The sequence below is a fragment of the Eriocheir sinensis genome, chromosome 34 (assembly GCF_024679095.1).
Source record: "Eriocheir sinensis breed Jianghai 21 chromosome 34, ASM2467909v1, whole genome shotgun sequence".
In the NCBI taxonomy this organism is placed as follows: domain Eukaryota; kingdom Metazoa; phylum Arthropoda; class Malacostraca; order Decapoda; family Varunidae; genus Eriocheir; species Eriocheir sinensis.
The window spans coordinates 3,328,920-3,348,033 of NC_066542.1; the positions used below are offsets into that span (position 1 = coordinate 3,328,920).

At 47.3% G+C, this 19,114-nt stretch overlaps 3 protein-coding genes and 1 long non-coding RNA gene across 53 annotated transcripts in view; 1 reads left to right on the forward strand and 3 right to left on the reverse strand.

The window, feature by feature from the left end:
* Nucleotides 1-19,114, reverse strand: part of LOC127006888 (filamin-A-like) — a 243,233-nt gene that overhangs the window by 107,882 nt on the left and 116,237 nt on the right. For 49 of the 50 annotated variants that reach the window (XR_007759807.1, XR_007759835.1, XR_007759833.1 and 46 more), the window contains 6 exons: nucleotides 15,985-16,551; nucleotides 12,246-12,449; nucleotides 11,643-11,807; nucleotides 6,985-7,157; nucleotides 5,389-5,545; nucleotides 3,906-4,035 (listed from right to left, as the gene is read on the reverse strand). Coding sequence is in view for 4 of the 50 variants with exons in the window: in XM_050877225.1 (XP_050733182.1) it covers nucleotides 3,906-4,035; nucleotides 5,389-5,545; nucleotides 6,985-7,157; nucleotides 11,643-11,807; nucleotides 12,246-12,449; nucleotides 15,985-16,551 (1,396 nt within the window). In the remaining 46 variants the exon portion in view is untranslated. The remainder of the gene's footprint in view (nucleotides 1-3,905; nucleotides 4,036-5,388; nucleotides 5,546-6,984; nucleotides 7,158-11,642; nucleotides 11,808-12,245; nucleotides 12,450-15,984; nucleotides 16,552-19,114) is intronic. The other variant, XM_050877226.1, reaches the window with a different exon arrangement.
* Nucleotides 4,050-19,114, forward strand: part of LOC127006889 (uncharacterized) — a 45,704-nt gene continuing 30,639 nt past the window's right edge. The window contains exon 1 of the mRNA XM_050877228.1: nucleotides 4,050-5,066. The gene's annotated coding sequence lies outside the window, so the exon portion shown is untranslated. The remainder of the gene's footprint in view (nucleotides 5,067-19,114) is intronic.
* Nucleotides 5,831-6,817, reverse strand: LOC127006895 (uncharacterized). Its single transcript, XR_007759869.1, has 3 exons — nucleotides 6,684-6,817; nucleotides 6,391-6,588; nucleotides 5,831-6,292 (listed from the first exon to the last, which is right to left on the reverse strand). It is a non-coding gene; the product is annotated as an uncharacterized LOC127006895 (long non-coding RNA).
* On the reverse strand, nucleotides 7,167-11,604 carry LOC127006890 (golgin subfamily A member 6-like protein 6). The gene is made up of 2 exons (XM_050877230.1): nucleotides 9,216-11,604; nucleotides 7,167-7,421 (listed from the first exon to the last, which is right to left on the reverse strand). The coding sequence occupies exon 1, from the start codon at nucleotides 10,396-10,398 to the stop codon at nucleotides 9,463-9,465; it is 936 nt and encodes a 311-aa protein (XP_050733187.1). The 5' UTR covers nucleotides 10,399-11,604; the 3' UTR covers nucleotides 7,167-7,421; nucleotides 9,216-9,462.

Genomic DNA, 19,114 nt, shown 5'->3' on the forward strand with positions numbered 1-19,114 from the left:
TATGCCGGAGAGAGACAGAAGGGGAAGGAATTATAGGAGAAGGGAACAATTGGAAAGTTTGGTTTAGTCGGTGCAACATCTGTGGTCATATGCCGGAGAGAGACAGAAGGGGAAGGAATTATAGGACAAGGGAACAGACCCCAGGAGACGGGACACAACCCCCAATTAATACCTGGTACACTGCTGGGTGGACAGGGGCGTAGGGTATCGGAAAAGCCGCACAAATTTTTCCACTCCACCCGGGAATCGAACCCGGGCTCTCTCGGTTGTGAGCTGAGTGTGCTAACCACTGCACCACGAAGCCCCCCTCTCTGTGTGGACTCCAGTGTTTGTGACTCCCAAATGCCTGGCTGTGTGGCTGTGTGTCGCGTCTACACCCTTAAGAGTGCTGTGTCATGTGTGCTGTGTCATGTGTCCACCCTGCAATCCTTCAATACACTTTCCTGTCACCCTGCAATCCTTCAATACACTTTCCTGTCACTCTGCAATCTTTCAATACACTTTCCTGTCACCCTGCAATCTTTCAATACACTTTCCTGTCACTCTGCAATCCTTCAATACACTTTCCTGTCACCCTGCAATCCTTCAGTACACTTTCCTGTCACCCTGCAATCCTTCAATACACTTTCCTGTCACTCTGCAATCCTTCAATACACTTTCCTGTCACCCTGCAATCCTTCAATACACTTTCCTGTCACCCTGCAATCCTTCAATACATTTTCCTGTCACCCTGCAATCCTTCAATACATTTTCCTGTCACCCTGCAATCCTTCAATACATTTTCCTGTCACCCTGCAATCCTTCAATACACTTTCCTGTCACCCTGCAATCCTTCAATACACTTTCCTGTCACCCTGCAATCCTTCAATACACTTTCCCGTCACCCTGCAATCCTTCAATACACTTTCCTGTCACCCTGCAACCCTTCAATACACTTTCCTGTCACCCTGCAATCCTTCAATACACTTTCCTGCCACCCTGCAATCCTTCAGTACACTTTCCTGTCACCCTGCAATCCTTCAACACACTTTCCTGTCACCCTGCAATCCTTCAATACACTTTCCTGTCACCCTGCAATTCTTCAATACACTTTCCTGTCACCCTGCAATCCTTCAATACACTTTCCTGTCACTGTGCAATCCTTCAATACACTTTCCTGTCACCCTGCAATCCTTCAATACACTTTCCTGTCACCCTGCAATCCTTCAATACACTTTCCTGTCACCCTGCAATTCTTCAATACACTTTCCTGTCACCCTGCAATCCTTCAATACACTTTCCCGTCACTGTGCAATCCTTCAATACACTTTCCTGTCACCCTGCAATCCTTCAATACACTTTCCTGTCACTGTGCAATCCTTCAATACACTTTCCTGTCACCCTGCAATCCTTCAATACACTTTCCTGTCACCCTGCAATCCTTCAATACACTTTCCTGTCACCCTGCAATCCTTCAATACACTTTCCTGTCACCCTGCAATCCTTCAATACACTTTCCTGTCACCCTGCAATCCTTCAATACACTTTCCTGTCACTGCAATCCTTCAATACACTTTCCTGTCACCCTGCAATCCTTCAATACACTTTCCTGTCACCCTGCAAGCCTTCAATACACTTTCCTGTCACCCTGCAATCCTTCAATACACTTTCCTGTCACCCTGCAATCCTTCAATACACTTTCCTGTCACCCTGCAATCCTTCAATACACTTTCCTGTCACCCTGCAATCCTTCAATACACTTTCCTGTCACCCTGCAATCCTTCAATACACTTTCCTGCCACCCTGCAATCCTTCAATACACTTTCCTGTCACCCTGCAATCCTTCAATACACTTTCCTGTCACCCTGCAATCCTTCAATACATTTTCCTGTCACCCTGCAATCCTTCAATACACTTTCCTGTCACCCTGCAAAACACTTTCCTGTCACCCTGCAATCCTTCAATACACTTTCCTGTCACCCTGCAATCCTTCAATACACTTTCCTGACACCCTGCAATCCTTCAATACACTTCCCTGTCACTCTACAATCCTTCATTGACTTTCATGTCACCCTGCAATCCTTCAATACACTTTTCTGTCACTCTGTAATCCTTTAAAATACTTTAATCTAACTCTGCAATCCTTCAATGCACTTTCCTGTAACTGCAATCCTTAAATACACTATACTGTCACACTCCAATCATGCAATACACTTTCCTGACACTCTGCGATCGTTCAATACACCTACCTGTCACTCTGCAATCCTTCAAAACACTTTCCTGTCACCCTGCAATCCTTCAATACACTTTCCTGTCACCCTGCAATCCTTCAATACACTTTCCTGTCACCCTGCAATCCTTCAATACACATTCCTGACACCCTGCAATCCTTCAATACACTTTCCTGTCACCCTGCAATCCTTCAATACACTTTCCTGTCACCCTGCAATCCTTCAATACACTTTCCTGTCACCCTGCAATCCTTCAATACACTTTCCTGTCACCCTGCAATCCTTCAATACACTTTCCTGTCACCCTGCAATCCTTCAATACACTTTCCTGTCACCCTGCAATCCTTCCATACACTTTCCTGTCACCCTGCAATCCTTCAATACACTTTCCTGTCACCCTGCAATCCTTCACTACACTTTCCTGTCACCCTGCAATCCTTCAATACACTTTCCTGTCACCCTGCAAGCATCATTCATTATACAGCATTAGCAGAGCCAAGGACTACAATAGAATAAGCAGAGTGAGCCCAAAATACTGCACAGAACATGAAGATGACCTCAGCTTGTATGCATCTCTTTCAATACAGGTAACTCTCGATTTACGCGAGTTTGGTTTACGCGTTTTTTTGAAATAACACGTGGTCCAAAATCCAAGTAAATGTTAAGTTTACACGTTTTTTTTTCACTTATACGCGATATTTTAAGGAGTGTCCACCAGATGTCTCACGCAACTGGACTCACACAGCCACACAGCTGAGCTCAGTTCTTCCCACACGCCACTTGAACAACAATACAGTACCCACGCTATTCAACAACAACAACAACAACACCCTCACTGCTGTGCTACCACGAGGGGAAGGGCAGCCAGAGGAAGAACCACGAGAGGGAGAGGAGTCAGAGTGATACAGTAGGCAATACAAATCTACCTCTTGTTGGATTTACTACATTGTTTTGGATTTACGCAATGACCTCTTCACAATACTCGCGTGAATCCAGAGTTACCTGTACCTAAAATGACCCTGAGGTGATGGGACGGGAAGGGAAGGAGATGGGAGAGAGAGGAGAAGAGAGAAATGGAGAGAGAGAGAGAGAGAGAGAGAGAGAGAGAGAGAGAGAGAGAGAGAGAGAGAGAGAGAGAGAGAGAGAGAGAGAGAGAGAGAGAGAGAGAGAGAGAGAGAGAGAGAGAGAGAGAGAGAGAGAGAGAGAGAGAGAGAGAGAGAGAGAGAGAGAGGAGAGAGAGAGAGAGGAGAGAGAGAGAGAGAGAGAGAGAGAGAGAGGAGAGAGAGAGAGAGAGAGAGAGAGAGAGAGAGAGAGAGAGAGAGAGAGGAGAGAGAGAGAGAGAGAGAGAGAGGAGAGAGAGAGAGAGAGAGAGAGAGAGAGAGAGAGAGAGAGAGAGAGAGAGAGAGAGAGAGAGAGAGAGAGAGAGAGAGAGAGAGAGAGAGAGAGAGAGAGAGAGGAGGGGAAGAAGAGGAAGAGGAGAGGAAGAAGAAGGGAAGGAAAGGAAGAAGAGAAAGAGAGAGGGAAAGGACAGGGATGAAGAGAGGAGATAGAGAGGAGAAGAGGAAAAGGAAGAAGGAAGAAGAAAGAATGGAAGGAAAGGAGGAGGAGGAGGAGGAGGATGACATGATTATAATGGATGAGTGGCTGGGTAAGGGATCAGTGACCTCACATGACCCGGCCAGCACCATCACTCACCTGCCAGGGACGGGTCTACCTCCCCAGGTCACATTGGCGGTCTGCATGGCACCCTCGTTGTGGGGGGTGTAGGTCACATCGTAAGTTCCATCGCCATTATCCCTCACCTCCGGGGCCTTCGGGATGGGGCCTGGGGGAGGGGAAGAGTGGGGGTCAGAAGGGGAGGGGACAGTGAGGTCATAAACAGCATGAGAGCAAACAACTTAAGGGTCATACAAGAAAGGAAAGTTTCGTTTAGTCGGCGCAACATCTGTGGTCATATGCCGGAGAGAGACAGAAGGGGAAGGAATTATAGGAGAAGGGAACAGTTGGAAAGTTTGGTTTAGTCGGCGCAACATCTGTGGTCATATGCCGGAGAGAGACAGAAGGGGAAGGAATTATAGGAGAAGGGAACAGTTGGAAAGTTTGGTTTAGTCGGCACAACATCTGTGGTCATATGCCGGAGAGACACAGAAGGGGAAGGAATTATAGGAGAAGGGAACAGTTGGAAAGTTTCGTTTAGTCGGCGCAACATCTGTGGTCATATGCCTGAGAGAGACAGAAGGGGAAGGAATTATAGGAGAAGGGAACAGTTGGAAAGTTAGGTTTAGTCAGCGCAACATCTGTGGTCATATGCCGGAGAGACAGGAGGGGAAGGAATTATAGGAGAAGGGAACAGTTGGAAAGTTTGGTTTAGTCGGCGCAACATCTGTGGTCATATGCCGGAGAGAGACAGAAGGGGAAGGAATTATAGAAGGGAACAGTTGGAAAGTTTGGTTTAGTCGGTGCAACATCTGTGGTCATATGCCGGAGATAGACAGAAGGGGAAGGAATTATAGGAGAAGGGAACAGTTGGAAAGTTTGGTTTAGTCGGCGCAACATCTGTGGTCATATGCCAGAGAGAGACAGAAGGGGAAGGAATTATAGGAGAAGGGAACAGTTGGAAAGTTTGGTTTAGTCGGTGCAACATCTGTGGTCATATGCCAGAGAGAGACAGAAGGGGAAGGAATTATAGGAGAAGGGAACAGTTGGAAAGTTTTGTTTAGTGGGCGCAACATCTGTGGTCATATGCCGGAGAGAGACAGGAGGGGAAGGAATTATAGGAGAAGGAAACAGTTGGAAAGTTTGGTTTAGTCGGTGCAACATCTGTGGTCATATGCCGGAGAGAGACAGAAGGGGAAGGTATTATAGGAGAAGGGAACAGTTGGAAAGTTTGGTTCAGTCGGTGCAACATCTGTGGTCATATGCCGGAGAGAGACAGAAGGGAAAGGAATTATAGGAGAAGGGAACAGTTGGAAAGTTTGGTTCAGTCGGCGCAACATCTGTGGTCATTTGCCGGAGAGAGAATTCGCGGCCTCCTGAATGCGGCGCTGTCACGCTATCCATTCAGCCACCGCCTCCCATGTACCTACAACACAATCAATCATCTTTTTGGCCTTTGAAAACAGTTGACGCAAGAGGTGAAAGTATCTGATAACCCCGAACAAACACACCAACGCCTCACCCTTCTCTGTAGCAATGTCCACCTTGAGGGGCGCCTGACCAGCCTTGGTGCCGTCCACGTGGAAGGTGAGCGGCACTCCGGCGCGCACCTTGCCAGGCTCCAGGCCAGACCCCCACACCACCACCTGGGAGGCGTCCACACTCTGGTCCACGGTCACCTGTTGACGAGGAAAAAGTTGGAAAGTTTGGTTTAGTCGGCGCAACATCTGTGGTCATGTGCTGGAGAGAGAGACAGAAGGAGAAGGAATTATCCAGCACACCAATACCACATGGGAAACACTCCACTCTCCACCACAGAGGCAGAGGAAGACCTGGGAGTGTATGTTACCAGGCTACCAGTGAAGGGATATCCAGCACACCAATACCACATGGGAAACACTCCACTATCCACCACAAAGGCAGAGAAAGACTTGGGAGTATATGTTATCAGGCTACCAGTGAAGGGATATCCAGCACACCAATACCACATGGGACACACTCCACTATCCACCACAGAGGCAGAGAAAGACCTGGGAGTGTATGTTACCAGGCTACCAGTGAAGGGATATCCAGCACACCAATACCACATGGGAAACACTCCACTATCCACCACAGAGGCAGAGAAAGACCTGGTAGTGTATGTTACCAGGCTACCAGTGAAGGGATATCCAGCACACCAATACCACATGGGAAACACTCCACTATCCACCACAGAGGCAGAGAAAGACCTGGGAGTGTATGTTACCAGGCTACCAGTGAAGGGATATCCAGCGCACCAATACCACATGGGAAACACTCCACTATCCACCACAGAGGCAGAGAAAGACCTGGGAGTGTATGTTACCAGGCTACCAGTGAAGGGATATCCAGCACACCAATACCACATGGGAAACACTCCACTATCCACCACAGAGGCAGAGAAAGACCTGGGAGTGTATGTTACCAGGCTACCAGTGAAGGATATCCAGCACACCAATACCACATGGGAAACACTCCACTATCCACCACAGAGGCAGAGAAAGACCTGGGAGTGTATGTTACCAGGCTACCAGTGAAGGGATATCCAGCACACCAATACCACATGGGAAACACTCCACTATCCACCACAGAGGCAGAGAAAGACCTGGGAGTGTATGTTACCAGGCTACCAGTGAAGGGATATCCAGCACACCAATACCACATGGGAAACACTCCACTATCCACCACAGAGGCAGAGAAAGACCTGGGAGTGTTACCAGGCTACCAGTGAAGGGATATCCAGCACACCAATACCACATGGGAAACACTCCACTATCCACCACAGAGGCAGAGAAAGACCTGGGAGTGTATGTTACCAGGCTACCAGTGAAGGGATATCCAGCACACCAATACCACATGGGAAACACTCCACTATCCACCACAGAGGCAGAGAAAGACTTGGGAGTATATGTTATCAGGCTACCAGTGAAGGCTAAATCCCTGACAACCAGTGGACAGTTTAAGAATACAAGCTTGACATTAGTGATAGAAACAGCCCTATTTTGCAAGGTCTTTTATTTCCTCTCCCCCCTTGAACCCTTGACCTCTTTCTATCCCTGTGAAGTAAATTAAACAAACAGACAAATGCCCCTCGACCCACCTTGAAGGGCGAGCCAGGAATGTGCTGGTCGGCAAACTTTATGGACACATCGTAATCGCCGGCCTCGAGGGGAATGTACTCAACCGTGCAGGAACCATCTCTGTTATCCTTGCAGGTCATCTTGGCCTCCGACGGGCCCTCCACGGCCAGACCCAGGCCTCCAGTACCGGCTCCTGGGGGCGGAAGACATGGGAGTGACGGGGAAACTCTCTTATATGACCAGGAAAGGAAACGTAAGTCTGTATTATTAAATGTATCACTCCACTTTTTGTTCCTCCTTGTTGACTATACTCCAAAGCCTCCTCTTTTTGTTCCTCCTTGTCGACATAAAGACCTCAACCCTTGCCTGTTCCCTGATACAAGATACTCACTTCCTATCCCTTCCTTCTATACCCAGCACTTGTATCTCTATATAACCAAAGAACTGTACTCCATACCTCCACTTTTCGTTCCTTCTTGTTGACATAAAGACCTCAAATCTTGCCTGTTCCCTGATACAAGATACTCACTTCCTATCCCTTCCTTCTAAACCAAGCACTTGTATCTCTATATAACCAAAGAACTGGGGTGGGTTTCATCATAGTGCTCTCCCAAGCGTGGTGACGTCACGCACAGTTGGGAGAATTTCTTGGGCGTGTTTCATCACCGCGCCACAAGCACTTCCAAGTAGGATTGGGGGCGGTCTTGGGAGTAACCAGCGTTGCCAATCTTCCGCGTCGCTTTGACGTCTAATATGTCTTCAATTAACCTAAATTACACTTCTTATATATAATTATGGAGTTATAGATATAAACAATTGATATTTAGTTGAAATACAGCGATAGTATCTTCGTTGTAAGGAATATGTGCACGTATTTTTTTCCGTCTGCATCTTCAACGGCACCACGGTGTAAACAAACATTTAGTGAGTCGTGAGTAGACCCTGGCCACCTCGCCACCATGGCCCGCAGCTTGTACTGTGCATCAAATAACACTTGCACATTGATGCTGTGGTAGTTCTTGCGGTTGACGTACACTTCTTCGTGCTCATGTGGGGCCACTATTCTTACGTGGGTGCCATCAACAGCACCCACCACACCGGGAAAACCAGCAATTTCGGCAAACTCCGCCTTCATTCTCTGCTGCTCCCCCCGGTTTAAAAGGAAGCCCATGAACCGCCTCATATTCTCTTGTGTCACGAGAGCATCCACGGTCTGGGTGATGATTCTGCTGACTGTGGCCCGGGAAACTCCAAAGTCATCTGCGCTGCACTGCTGCATTTTCTCGGTGGCGAGGTATCGCAGAGTCAACGCCACTTTCAGCTCCGCTGTGACCGCACGGCTCCTCTCAGTCCTGTTGCCAATCACGTGTCGCACCAAGTCAGTGACGAACAACAGGCCAGCACGATCCACCCTGTACCTCTTCTTGAACTCGGTGTCATCGTACTCGTTAACCCTCTCGCGCACGATGACGCGTTTCGCGTCATCAAAGTAAAAGGTCCTGGCGCACGATGACGCGAAACGCGTCATAAAAGTAAAAAAAATTATTAAAAATTAAATTTTCGGTGAAAGTGCGTAAAATTTGGAGTGTCATTTGTTGGGATAAGTTTCTTAGAGGTAACATATGGCAACCTTTCTAAGGAACGTAAATGAGGAACGTGGAGCGATTTTTAGTTGTTAGCCCACTCTGACGGGAGAGGAAAAAATACACTTTTCTTGGTGTAACTCAGGAACTAATAGGCGTACGAAGATTTTGAGGATACCATAAGAATCCTCACTAAATTCCGCTTCGAAACATATATTCGGCTAAAAAAGTTGGCCCACAAAATTTCGAGATAGCAAGTGGGGAAGAGTTGGTACTTAGGATTTATTGTCTACAATACTCTATACGGAGACTTGAAACGAGTGTCTATTGTTTATATATATTTTTCCTCTATTTTTATTTGCGCATGTTCTAGTATCTTACTGTGCGCGAGAGGGTTAAAGATGTCCCTTCTCGGGCGAAAATTCCTTGGTCGGTGCTGGCGGGGTTGTTCACGGGCTGCCATGTTTACAGTCTGACGCTTGGAACCTTCCTTGGGAGCGCTTGGGAGACCCCGCACGGCCTCCCAAGGCGGCGAGCGAGATAGGCAGAGTTCCAAGGCTTCGGAGCTTTCGTGAAACATGCCCAAGGTTTCTCGCACGCTTGGGACTCCTTGAGCACACTTCCAAGGACTTGGGAACTTTGATGAAACCCACCCCTGTACTCCATACCTCCACTTTTTGTTCCTCCTTGTTGACATAAAGACCTCAAATCTTGCCTGTTCCCTGATACAAGATACTCACTTCCTATCCCTTCCTTCTATACCCAGCACTTGTATCTCTATATAACCAAAGAACTGTACTCCATACCTCCACTTTTCGTTCCTCCTTGTTGACATAAAGACCTCAAATCTTGCCTGTTCCCTGATACAAGATACTCACTTCCTATCCCTTCCTTCTATACCCAGCACTTGTATCTCTATATAACCAAAGAACTGTACTCCATACCTCCACTTTTCGTTCCTCCTTGTTGACATAAAGACCTCAACCCTTGCCTGTTCTCTGATACAAGATACTCACTTGCCTCTCTCCTTGTCTCTCTATATAACCAAAGAACTATACTCCAAGCCTCCACTTTTTGTTCCTCCTTGTCAACTATACTCCAAGCCTCCACTTTTTGTTCCTCCTTGTCAACTATACTCCAAGCCTCCACTTTTTGTTCCTCCTTGTTGAGTATACTCCAAGCCTCCACTTTTTGTTCCTCCTTGTCAACTATACTCCAAGCCTCCACTTTTTGTTCCTCCTTGTTGAGTATACTCCAAGCCTCCACTTTTTGTTCCTCCTTGTCAACTATACTCCAAGCCTCCACTTTTTGTTCCTCCTTGTTGACTATACTCCAAGCCTCCACTTTTTGTTCCTCCTTGTCAACCATACTCCAAGCCTCCACTTTTCGTTCCTCCTTGATGACTATACTCCAAGCCTCCACTTTTTGTTCCTCCTTGTCAACCATACTCCAAGCCTCCACTTTTTGTTCCTCCTTGTCAACCATACTCCAAGCCTCCACTTTTTGTTCCTCCTTGATGACTATACTCCAAGCCTCCACTTTTTGTTCCTCCTTGTCAACCATACTCCAAGCCTCCACTTTTTGTTCCTCCTTGTCGACTATACTCCAAGCCTCCACTTTTTGTTCCTCCTTGTCGACTATACTCCAAGCCTCCACTTTTTGTTCCTCCTTGTTGAGTATACTCCAAGCCTCCACTTTTTGTTCCTCCTTGTCAACTATACTCCAAGCCTCCACTTTTTGTTCCTCCTTGTTGAGTATACTCCAAGCCTCCACTTTTTGTTCCTCCTTGTTGACATTATCCATGTTATACCCAGTACTTGTCTCCCTATCATACCCAAACAGCCCTTCCATGCCCCTAATGTTATCCCTATCCCTGTTATACCAAGCAGAGGCCTCCCTAATATATGGGTCGTATCATAAGACATTTCGCAGCCCAAGAACACATATTTGACAAGGCCTTCGTAGGAGTTTGGGGCATTTCCAGGAGTAGTTTTATGACCCTGGTGGTAGTGTGACCCTTCCTCTGTACCATGAACCTAAGAAACACATATTTGACAAGGCTTTCGTAGGAGTTTAGAGCATTTCCAGGGGTAGTTTTATGACCCTGGTGGTAGTGTGACCCTTCCTCTGTACCGTGAACCCAAGAAACACACATATGACAAGGCTTTCGTAGGAGTTTGGGGCATTTCCAGGGGTAGTTTTATGACCCTGGTGGTAGTGTGACCCTTCCTCTGTACCGTGAACCTAAGAAACACACATTTGACAAGGCTTTCGTAGGAGTTTAGAGCATTTCCAGTAGTAGTTTTATGACCCTGGTGGTAGTTTGACCCTTCCTCTGTACCATGAACCTAAGAAACACATATTTGACAAGGCTTTCGTAGGAGTTTGGGGCATTTCCAGGAGTAGTTTTATGACCCTGGTGGTAGTGTAACCCTTCCTCTGTACCATGAACCTAAGAAACACATATTTGACAAGGCTTTCGTAGGAGTTTGGGGCATTTCCAGGAGTAGTTTTATGACCCTGGTGGTAGTGTGACCCTTCCTCTGTTCCATGAACCTAAGAAACACACATTTGACAAGGCTTTCATAGGAGTTTGGGCATTTCCAGGAGTAGTTTTATGACCCTGGTGGTAGTGTGACCCTTCCTCTGTACCGTGAACCTAAGAAACACACATATGACAAGGCTTTCATAGGAGTTGGGGCATTTCCAGGAGTAGTTTTATGACCCTGGTGGTAGTTTGACCCTTCCTCTGTACCATGAACCTAAGAAACACATATTTGACAAGGCTTTCATAGGAGTTTGGGCATTTCCAGGAGTAGTTTTATGACCCTGGTGGTAGTGTGACCCTTCCTCTGTACCATGAACCTAAGAAACACACATATGACAAGGCTTTCATAGGAGTTTGGGCATTTCCAGGAGTAGTTTTATGACCCTGGTGGTAGTGTGACCCTTCCTCTGTACCGTGAACCTAAGAAACACTCGTTAAAACCCGACTGACCCCTTTTTTGACCTTTAGAAATAGCTGATATAAGAAACGAAAGTGTCTTACAATACCAACATATATCCCTTGACCCTCCCTAACCCCCTTGGCTCACCCTTGGTCTCCACGGTGAATGTGTTGACCTGGTTCACGTAGCCGCGGTCCAGCCCGGGTCCGAATGCCTGGCACTTGTTGGGGTCACAGCCGCGTCGAACGTTGACGGTAAACGGCGAACCTGGCACTGGCACCCCGTCGTAGAGGAGGTCAATGGTGTGCCGGCCTGGGGGGAAGGGCAGGGGGGAGGTTAGAGGTAGGGGTGTATACACACACACACACAAAAAAAAAAAAATAATAATAATAATAATAATAATAAAGAAATGATAGAAAAAAATTACAACCCACCACACATGTACACAAATCTCTCTCTCTCTCTCTCTCTCTCTCTCTCTCTCTCTCTCTCTCTCTCTCTCTCTCTCTCTCTCTCTCTCTCTTTTCACTGTTTCTCTTTTCTTTTCTCTATTTTTCTGTTTTTTTCTCTCTCTCTCTCTCTCTCTCTCTCTCTCTCTCTCTCTCTCTCTCTCTCTCTCTCTCTCTCTCTCTCTCTCTCTCTCACCACACACACACACACACACACACACACACACACACACACACAAACTGCATTCCCTTCCTTAATAGACCTCACCACCACCACCACCACCACCACCACAGTCCTTACCCTCCTCGAAGGGCGTGTAGGATATCTTGTAGGTGCCGTCAGTGAGTGGGCGCAGGAAGGAGTCCGTGCGAGTGCCGGAGGGGTTGGTGATGACACACATAACCTTGCCGTCGCTTGTACCCGCGCCGCCCTTGCTATCCTTCTTGAGGTTGGCGAGGGCGCGAGTGTCCACCACGAAGTCCGTCGGGGAGTCCACAAACACACCTGTGAATGGGAGGGTGGTCAGCGGTGGGGTTGGTGAGGTTAGGTGAGGTTGTGAGTGTGGAATTATAGGAGAAGGGAACAGTTGGAAAGTTTGGTTTAGTGGGCGCAACATCTGTGGTCATATGCCGGAGAGAGACAGGAGGGGATGGAATTATAGGAGAAGGGAACAGTTGGAAAGTTTGGTTTAGTGGGCGCAACATCTGTGGTCATATGCCAGAGAGAGACAGAAGGGGAAGGAATTATAGGAGAAGGGAGCAGTTGGAAAGTTTGGTTTAGTGGGTGCAACATCTGTGGTCATATGCCGGAGAGAGACAGAAGGGGAAGGAATTATAGGAGAAGGGAACAGTTGGAAAGTTTGGTTTAGTCAGCGCAACATCTGAGGTCATATGCCGGAGAGAGACAGAAGGGGAAGGAATTATAGGAGAGCAAATAGCTAAGTAAATAGGATGTCAAATTAGTAAATAGCCAAGTAAATAGGACGTCAAATTAGTAAATAGCTGATTAAATAGGACGTCAAATTAGTAAATAGCTAAATAAAAAACACGTCAAATTTGTGCATATATAAGAATGCGTGTTTGTAAATTCGTCGGAAAACTTATACGAGGAACACAAAAAAAGGTGTTAGAGAGAGAGAGAGAGAGAGAGAGAGAGAGTTATGTCAGAGTGAAAAAAAAAAGTTAGGTTACAGAACACAGGGTTGACAATGATAAAAAAAAACTATATAAAAAAATAAAAGTACAAAATTCACTGAACACAAAAAAATTACAATACAAAAAAAAAAAAATATAGCAAAACGTTAAGTCACACTGAAAAAAAGATAAAAGAAAAGAAGGTTAGGTCACAGAACACACACATCCAGGGTTGACTATGATAAGTAAAGAAAAAAGTAACAAATTAGTGTATCTCCAAAAGTATACATATCAATAAATAAACACTAATCAGAAAATGAAAAAAAATAGCACACTCGCTCTTCCTGGGTGTTACGCCAGACTGCAAACAAGACAAAACTACTTATAAAAGGTTAGGAAACACAAGTCAGGTCATCGCAGAGGCTAGCGTCAAATCATGTTGAGTTGCACTGGGGGTTAACGCAACACAACACAACACACTGCCCTGCCTTGCCTAACCACTACCAACGCAACACAAAACTACTTATGAAAGGTTAGGAAACACAAGTCAGGTCATCACAGAGGCTAGCGTCAAAACATGTTGAGTTGCACTGGGGGTTAACGCAACACAACACACTGCCCTGCCTTGCCTAACCACTACCAACGCAACACAAAACTACTTATAAAAGGTTACGGAACACAAGTCAGTCATCTCAGAGGCTAGCGTCGACATATGTTGAGTTGCACTGGGGGTTAATGCAACACAACACACTGCCCTGCCTTGCCTAACCCCTACCAACGCAACACAAAACTACTTATAAAACGTTAGGGAACACAAGTCAGTCATCTCAGAGGCTAGCGTCAAAACATGTTGAGTTGCACTGGGGGTTAACACAACACACACTGCCTTGCCTAACCACTACCAACGCAACACAAAACTACTTATAAAACGTTAGGGAACACAAGTCAGTCATCTCAGAGGCTAGCGTCAAAACATGTTGAGTTGCACTGGGGGTTAACACAACACAACACACTGCCTTGCTAACCACTACCAACGCAACACAAAACTACTTATAAAACGTTAGGGAACACAAGTCAGTCATCTCAGAGGCTAGCGTCAAAACATGTTGAGTTGCACTGGGGGTTAACACAACACAACACACTGCCTTGCTGACCACTACCAACGCAACACAAAACTACTTATAAAAGGTTACGCAACACAAGTCAGTCATCTCAGAGGCTAGCGTTGAAACATGTTGAGTTGCACTGGGGGTTAACGCAACACAACACAACACACTGCCTCACCTTACCCAACACAACATAATATCTACGTAATGGAACACAGCATAAAAAAAGGGGGTAATATAGAATGAGGAGTCAATATACATATGGGCCATACCACAAGACCACTACATATGGACCACACTACAACACAACACAACACAACACACACACAAGCAGAACACAACAGCCTCCAACCCTCATCTCACTACCACGAACGAAACACGAACCGAACCGATTAAACTGAGCAAAACCAACACAGTGAGAGCATGCTTGGGTGACAGGGCGGTCCTCTATAGCAATTAGGTGCAGGGGTCAGGACAGCATGTTAGAGTATTGTATAATGGAGGTTCCCAACACTGCTGCCCGGAGACCAAGGCAGAGGGAGCATGCTTGGGTGACAGGGCGATCCTCTATAGCAATTAGGTGCAGGGGTCAGGACAGCATGTTAGAGTATTGTATAATGGAGGTTCCCAACACTGCTGCCCCGAGACCAAGGCCGAGGACGTTTTAGTACGGGGATTCCTGGATGGGTCTCACACACACACAGTCGCCGTTGTGAGGGCGGGGTGGTGGTGTCTCTCGAAGTTTAAGACAGAAAAAAACTATAACAACAATATGGAACTGAAGAAGACTGAACAAAAGTAAAAGACAATAACGCCAATCAAGAATCAAGACTAATGGCCAGTTCGACAGTCCACCCCATTCATTGTTGTAAGCGCCCGAACCAATTCATATCCTCACAATGATCCGTTCTTTCTACTCAAAACCAGCTACTAATAAAGACATTTCCTGTGTGGTGTTCTAAAATTCCCTGCTCATTCTTATATCAACGCCAAAAACTGGAGCTACAAGGAATTTGGTCGCGCTTTGTGTTTGGTTGGGGAGCTTACGAACTTGCTGTATTGGACTGGCCCTAAGACATAAGTGAGGGTCGTATTATAAGATATTTAACACAAGAACACATATTTAACAAGGCTTTCGTAGGAGTTTGGGGCATTTCCAGGGGTAGTTTTATGGCCTTGGTGGTAGTTTGACCCTTCCTCTGTACCATGAACTTAATAGAACACTCATTAGAACCCGACTGGTCTCCACTTTGGCCTTTGAAATGCTGATGTGAAAAGCAAAAGTCTTATAATACCAACCTAGCCGTTACAAAGGCAATCTCACGCCTACTCCAGTCCAGTCTGAGGCCGGATTCATCAAACCACTTACGAGACCTATTGATGGTAAGTCTTCTGGTAACTCTATCATCTAGGAACGCTCTTGATCTTAAAGCGATTCCAATGGCAATGAAGGAAGTGTCGACCAGGCCAGTACTTCATTCACTGTCATCGGAGCAGCTTAAACAAAAGGATCATATGTAGAGGACAGATTTACTTAAAGACTTATACCAACGACCAGTCTTGTAGTGGCTTGATGAATCCGGCCCCAGTCCAGCAGTAGGCGTGGGATTGCCTTTGTAACGGCTACCATTTATGTCTTATTCTTGATTCTTGATTGGCGTTGTTATCTTTTAGTTTTGTTCAGTGTTCTTTTTTCTTCCGTTCCATATTGTTGTGATACAGTTTTTTCTGTCTTCAACTTCTTCCAGAGTTAATGGCTGAAACACTAGGATATATCGGCTATTAAGTAGTCTCTGGTACCGTGTGGCTGAATGCCGTTCCCCGTGACTCTGATGTGCTTGATGTCCTGGTCGTGCGCGATGTAGGAGTGGAAGGGCGAGCCGTGGATGTGGCGGTCGTTGAAGGTGATGTTGACGGTGTAATGGCCGGCCTCCGTGGGCAGGTAGGCCACGGCGCAGGTGCCATCCCCGTTGTCCCTGCAGTTAATGGCCGCCTCGCAGGGCCCCTCCACCGTCACGCCCAGGCCGCCCTGCCCCGCCTCCCGCGTGTCGATGACGAACTCCGCCGGCCGGCACACCATCCCGCCCTCCAGGCCTGGCCCCCACGCCCGCACGGCCGCCGCGTTGGCCCCCGGCGTGCAGGTGAAGCGGTACGGCACGGAGCTGATGGGCTGCCCGCCGAACTGTATGGACAGCAGGTACTCCCCGAGCTCCGTGGGCGTGAAGTTGACCAGGTAGCCCTCGTGGGTCGGCACCACATGGGCGCGCACCCGCATGCCGGACGGCGACGTGATGGAGACGGCGAAGTCCGCGCGGCCGGCCTCCTGCGTGATGACCCTGAACTGCTGCAGAGAGTTGATGGGCGCGGCTGTGGTGGTGGTGGTCAGCGGGTCAGCACCACTCACCAACACACACACACACACACACACACACACACACTTTGATACGTACCTTCATCCAAACACTCACACATACACACACAAAGCCACACCACCCCAAACACACACACACACACACTTGTTTCCATGTGTCCGTGTCATTCCCAACAACATGGTGGCAAAACTCTAGAATGACACCCGCACTGCCATCCACAACGCCCCCTTCCCTCACACACACACACATTTTTTTTAACGTTTTTTTTCACAGACACACAAACAAACGCACACACATAAGCCTCCACAGCCCCATGTCATCCCACCACAGACATACCTGCCCAAAATGCTCACCTTCAAACACACACACACACACACACACACACATTTTTACTGAGTGGTGATCGCGAGTCTAACGCCTGGTCAGACCATAGTGAATTACATACCTCTATACACCCACACATCTATACACACATGCAACTATACACATACCCACACACGCATACTCATGGGTCTACAGGGTACCGTGCCACAAGCCGTACACGTATAGTCTACATAACACAGCCACATTGGTAAGCCACGCAAACAGGCAGCGGTGGTGGTGGTGAGGTGTCCGTGGGTGTGGGTGTGAGGGGCAGTGGGTGAGGGAAGGGAGGGGAAGGCCGCAGCTGTGTTCTAAAGGGTCGTATTTTAAAACATTTCGTCGCCCAAGTTCACACATTTGACATGGCTTTCGTAGGAGCTGTAGGCCTTTCCAGGGGTAGTTGTATGACCCTGGTGGGAGTGTGACCCTTCTTCTGTGCCATGAACCTTAAAAAACACTCATGAAAAACAGATTGATCCCCTCTTTGACCTTTAGAAATAGTTGATGTGAGAAGCGATGGTGTCTTAAAATACGGCCCTAACTAAGGTCTCTTCCTACGGTAGTGTCAAAAAGTGCTAGAGCTGGTGGTCTGCTGGGACGGCTAAAGTGCATGACCCTTCCGTGACCTGCATGACCTCTGCCTGTGCTTGTATGGTCTGCCCTCCGCTGTGACCCCAGATGTCGGTCGACCAAGAGAATAACGAGACACCACAGTGAATCATTTCACTTGATAAAACGCAACGGGTGGAAGTGACTTCAGCCGACGACGCCCTTCTCAGAACACGCATTACTCTATGGAGAAACGTGTATAATACAGTTGTCCCTTAAAACATTCGCGGCTGTTGTGTAAATGACCCCCGCGAATGTTGAATTTCCGCGAATGTTGAATTTCGGCGAATGAATTTCCACAAATGTTGAATTTCCGCGAATAAATTTCCGCGATTAAATTTCTGCGAATGTTGAATTTCCGCGAATGTAGAATTTCCGTGAATGTTGAATTTCCGCGAATGTTGAATTTCCGTGAATGTTGAATTTCCGCAAATGTTGAATTTCGGCGAATGTTGAATTTCGGCGAATAAATTTCAGCGAATGTTGAATTTCCGTAAATGTTGAATTTCCGCAAATGTGTTGCCCCCCCTCAAACACACTCCTCGACACCCTTTTCCTTATAAAACTAAAAAAACAACTGTTTGTGTATCTAAATAAACTTTATAATGTAATTAGCACAAATGCTGATGGAACGCACTGTCTGCTCACCCCGCAATGGCCCTAGAAAACCCACGTACAGTACACTCGCGTACAGTCGCAGGTCTACTCGCGGAAAATCAAACAGTGAGAGATAAAACCGCGAATGTTAAGGGACAACTGAACGTACCCTGCATGGCCTTGTTGCCTTATTGCCGTGAATGGCGTATCGTGCACGAGGCAACAAATGCATCGATCCGTCACGGTCTACTTGCTTATATGTTGACACCCATTAGTAGCCTATTTATTTGCAGCATCTGGGAAAGCCGTCAGCAGCTGTCACACAGAACAAGGAATGACCGAGACTCGTGACACAGTGGAGAGCACGGCCGAGAGGGACTCAGAACCCTGCCTGTCCCTCCCTCCATCCCTCCCTATGCACCCTCGCTGTGTATCCTGCCCTGTGTGCCTGTGTGGCTACGCCTGTAGGGGGTAAGGGGTAGGGGGGAAGGGGACTGTGTGGCACTGTTGCAAGTGACTGACTCTTGCGTACAACCAAGTGGAAATGAAGAAAGTAGTTTGGTTTAGTCGGCGCAACATCTGTGGTCATATGCCGGAGAGAGACAGAAGGGGAAGGAATTATAGGAGAAGGGAACAGACCCCAGGAGACGGGACATAATCCCCGATTAATACCTGGTACACTGCTGGGTGGACAGGGGCGTAGGGTATCGGAAAAGCCGCCCAAATATTTCCACTCCGCCCGGGAATCGAACCCGGGCTCTCTCGGTTGTGAGCCAAGTGTGCTAACCACTGCACCACAAAGCCCCAAAAGTTAAACCAGAGAATCTGACTAATTGGAAAGTGAAACCTGAAACAAATAATGGTGATCATAACAAGAGTAAAGCGTTGGTGACGACAAAAGATGACTGAGGAGGAGGAGGAGCCTACAGTCCCTAGCACAGGTGGTCACCCTCACTGAGCCAATGTGTGTGTGTACATGTGTGTGTCGC

What these genes read in the sequence shown, in the direction of transcription:
- LOC127006890 (XM_050877230.1), bottom strand. Translation starts at nt 10,398, where the DNA reads ATGGAAGGGCTGTTTGGGTATGATAGGGAGACAAGTACTGGGTATAAC.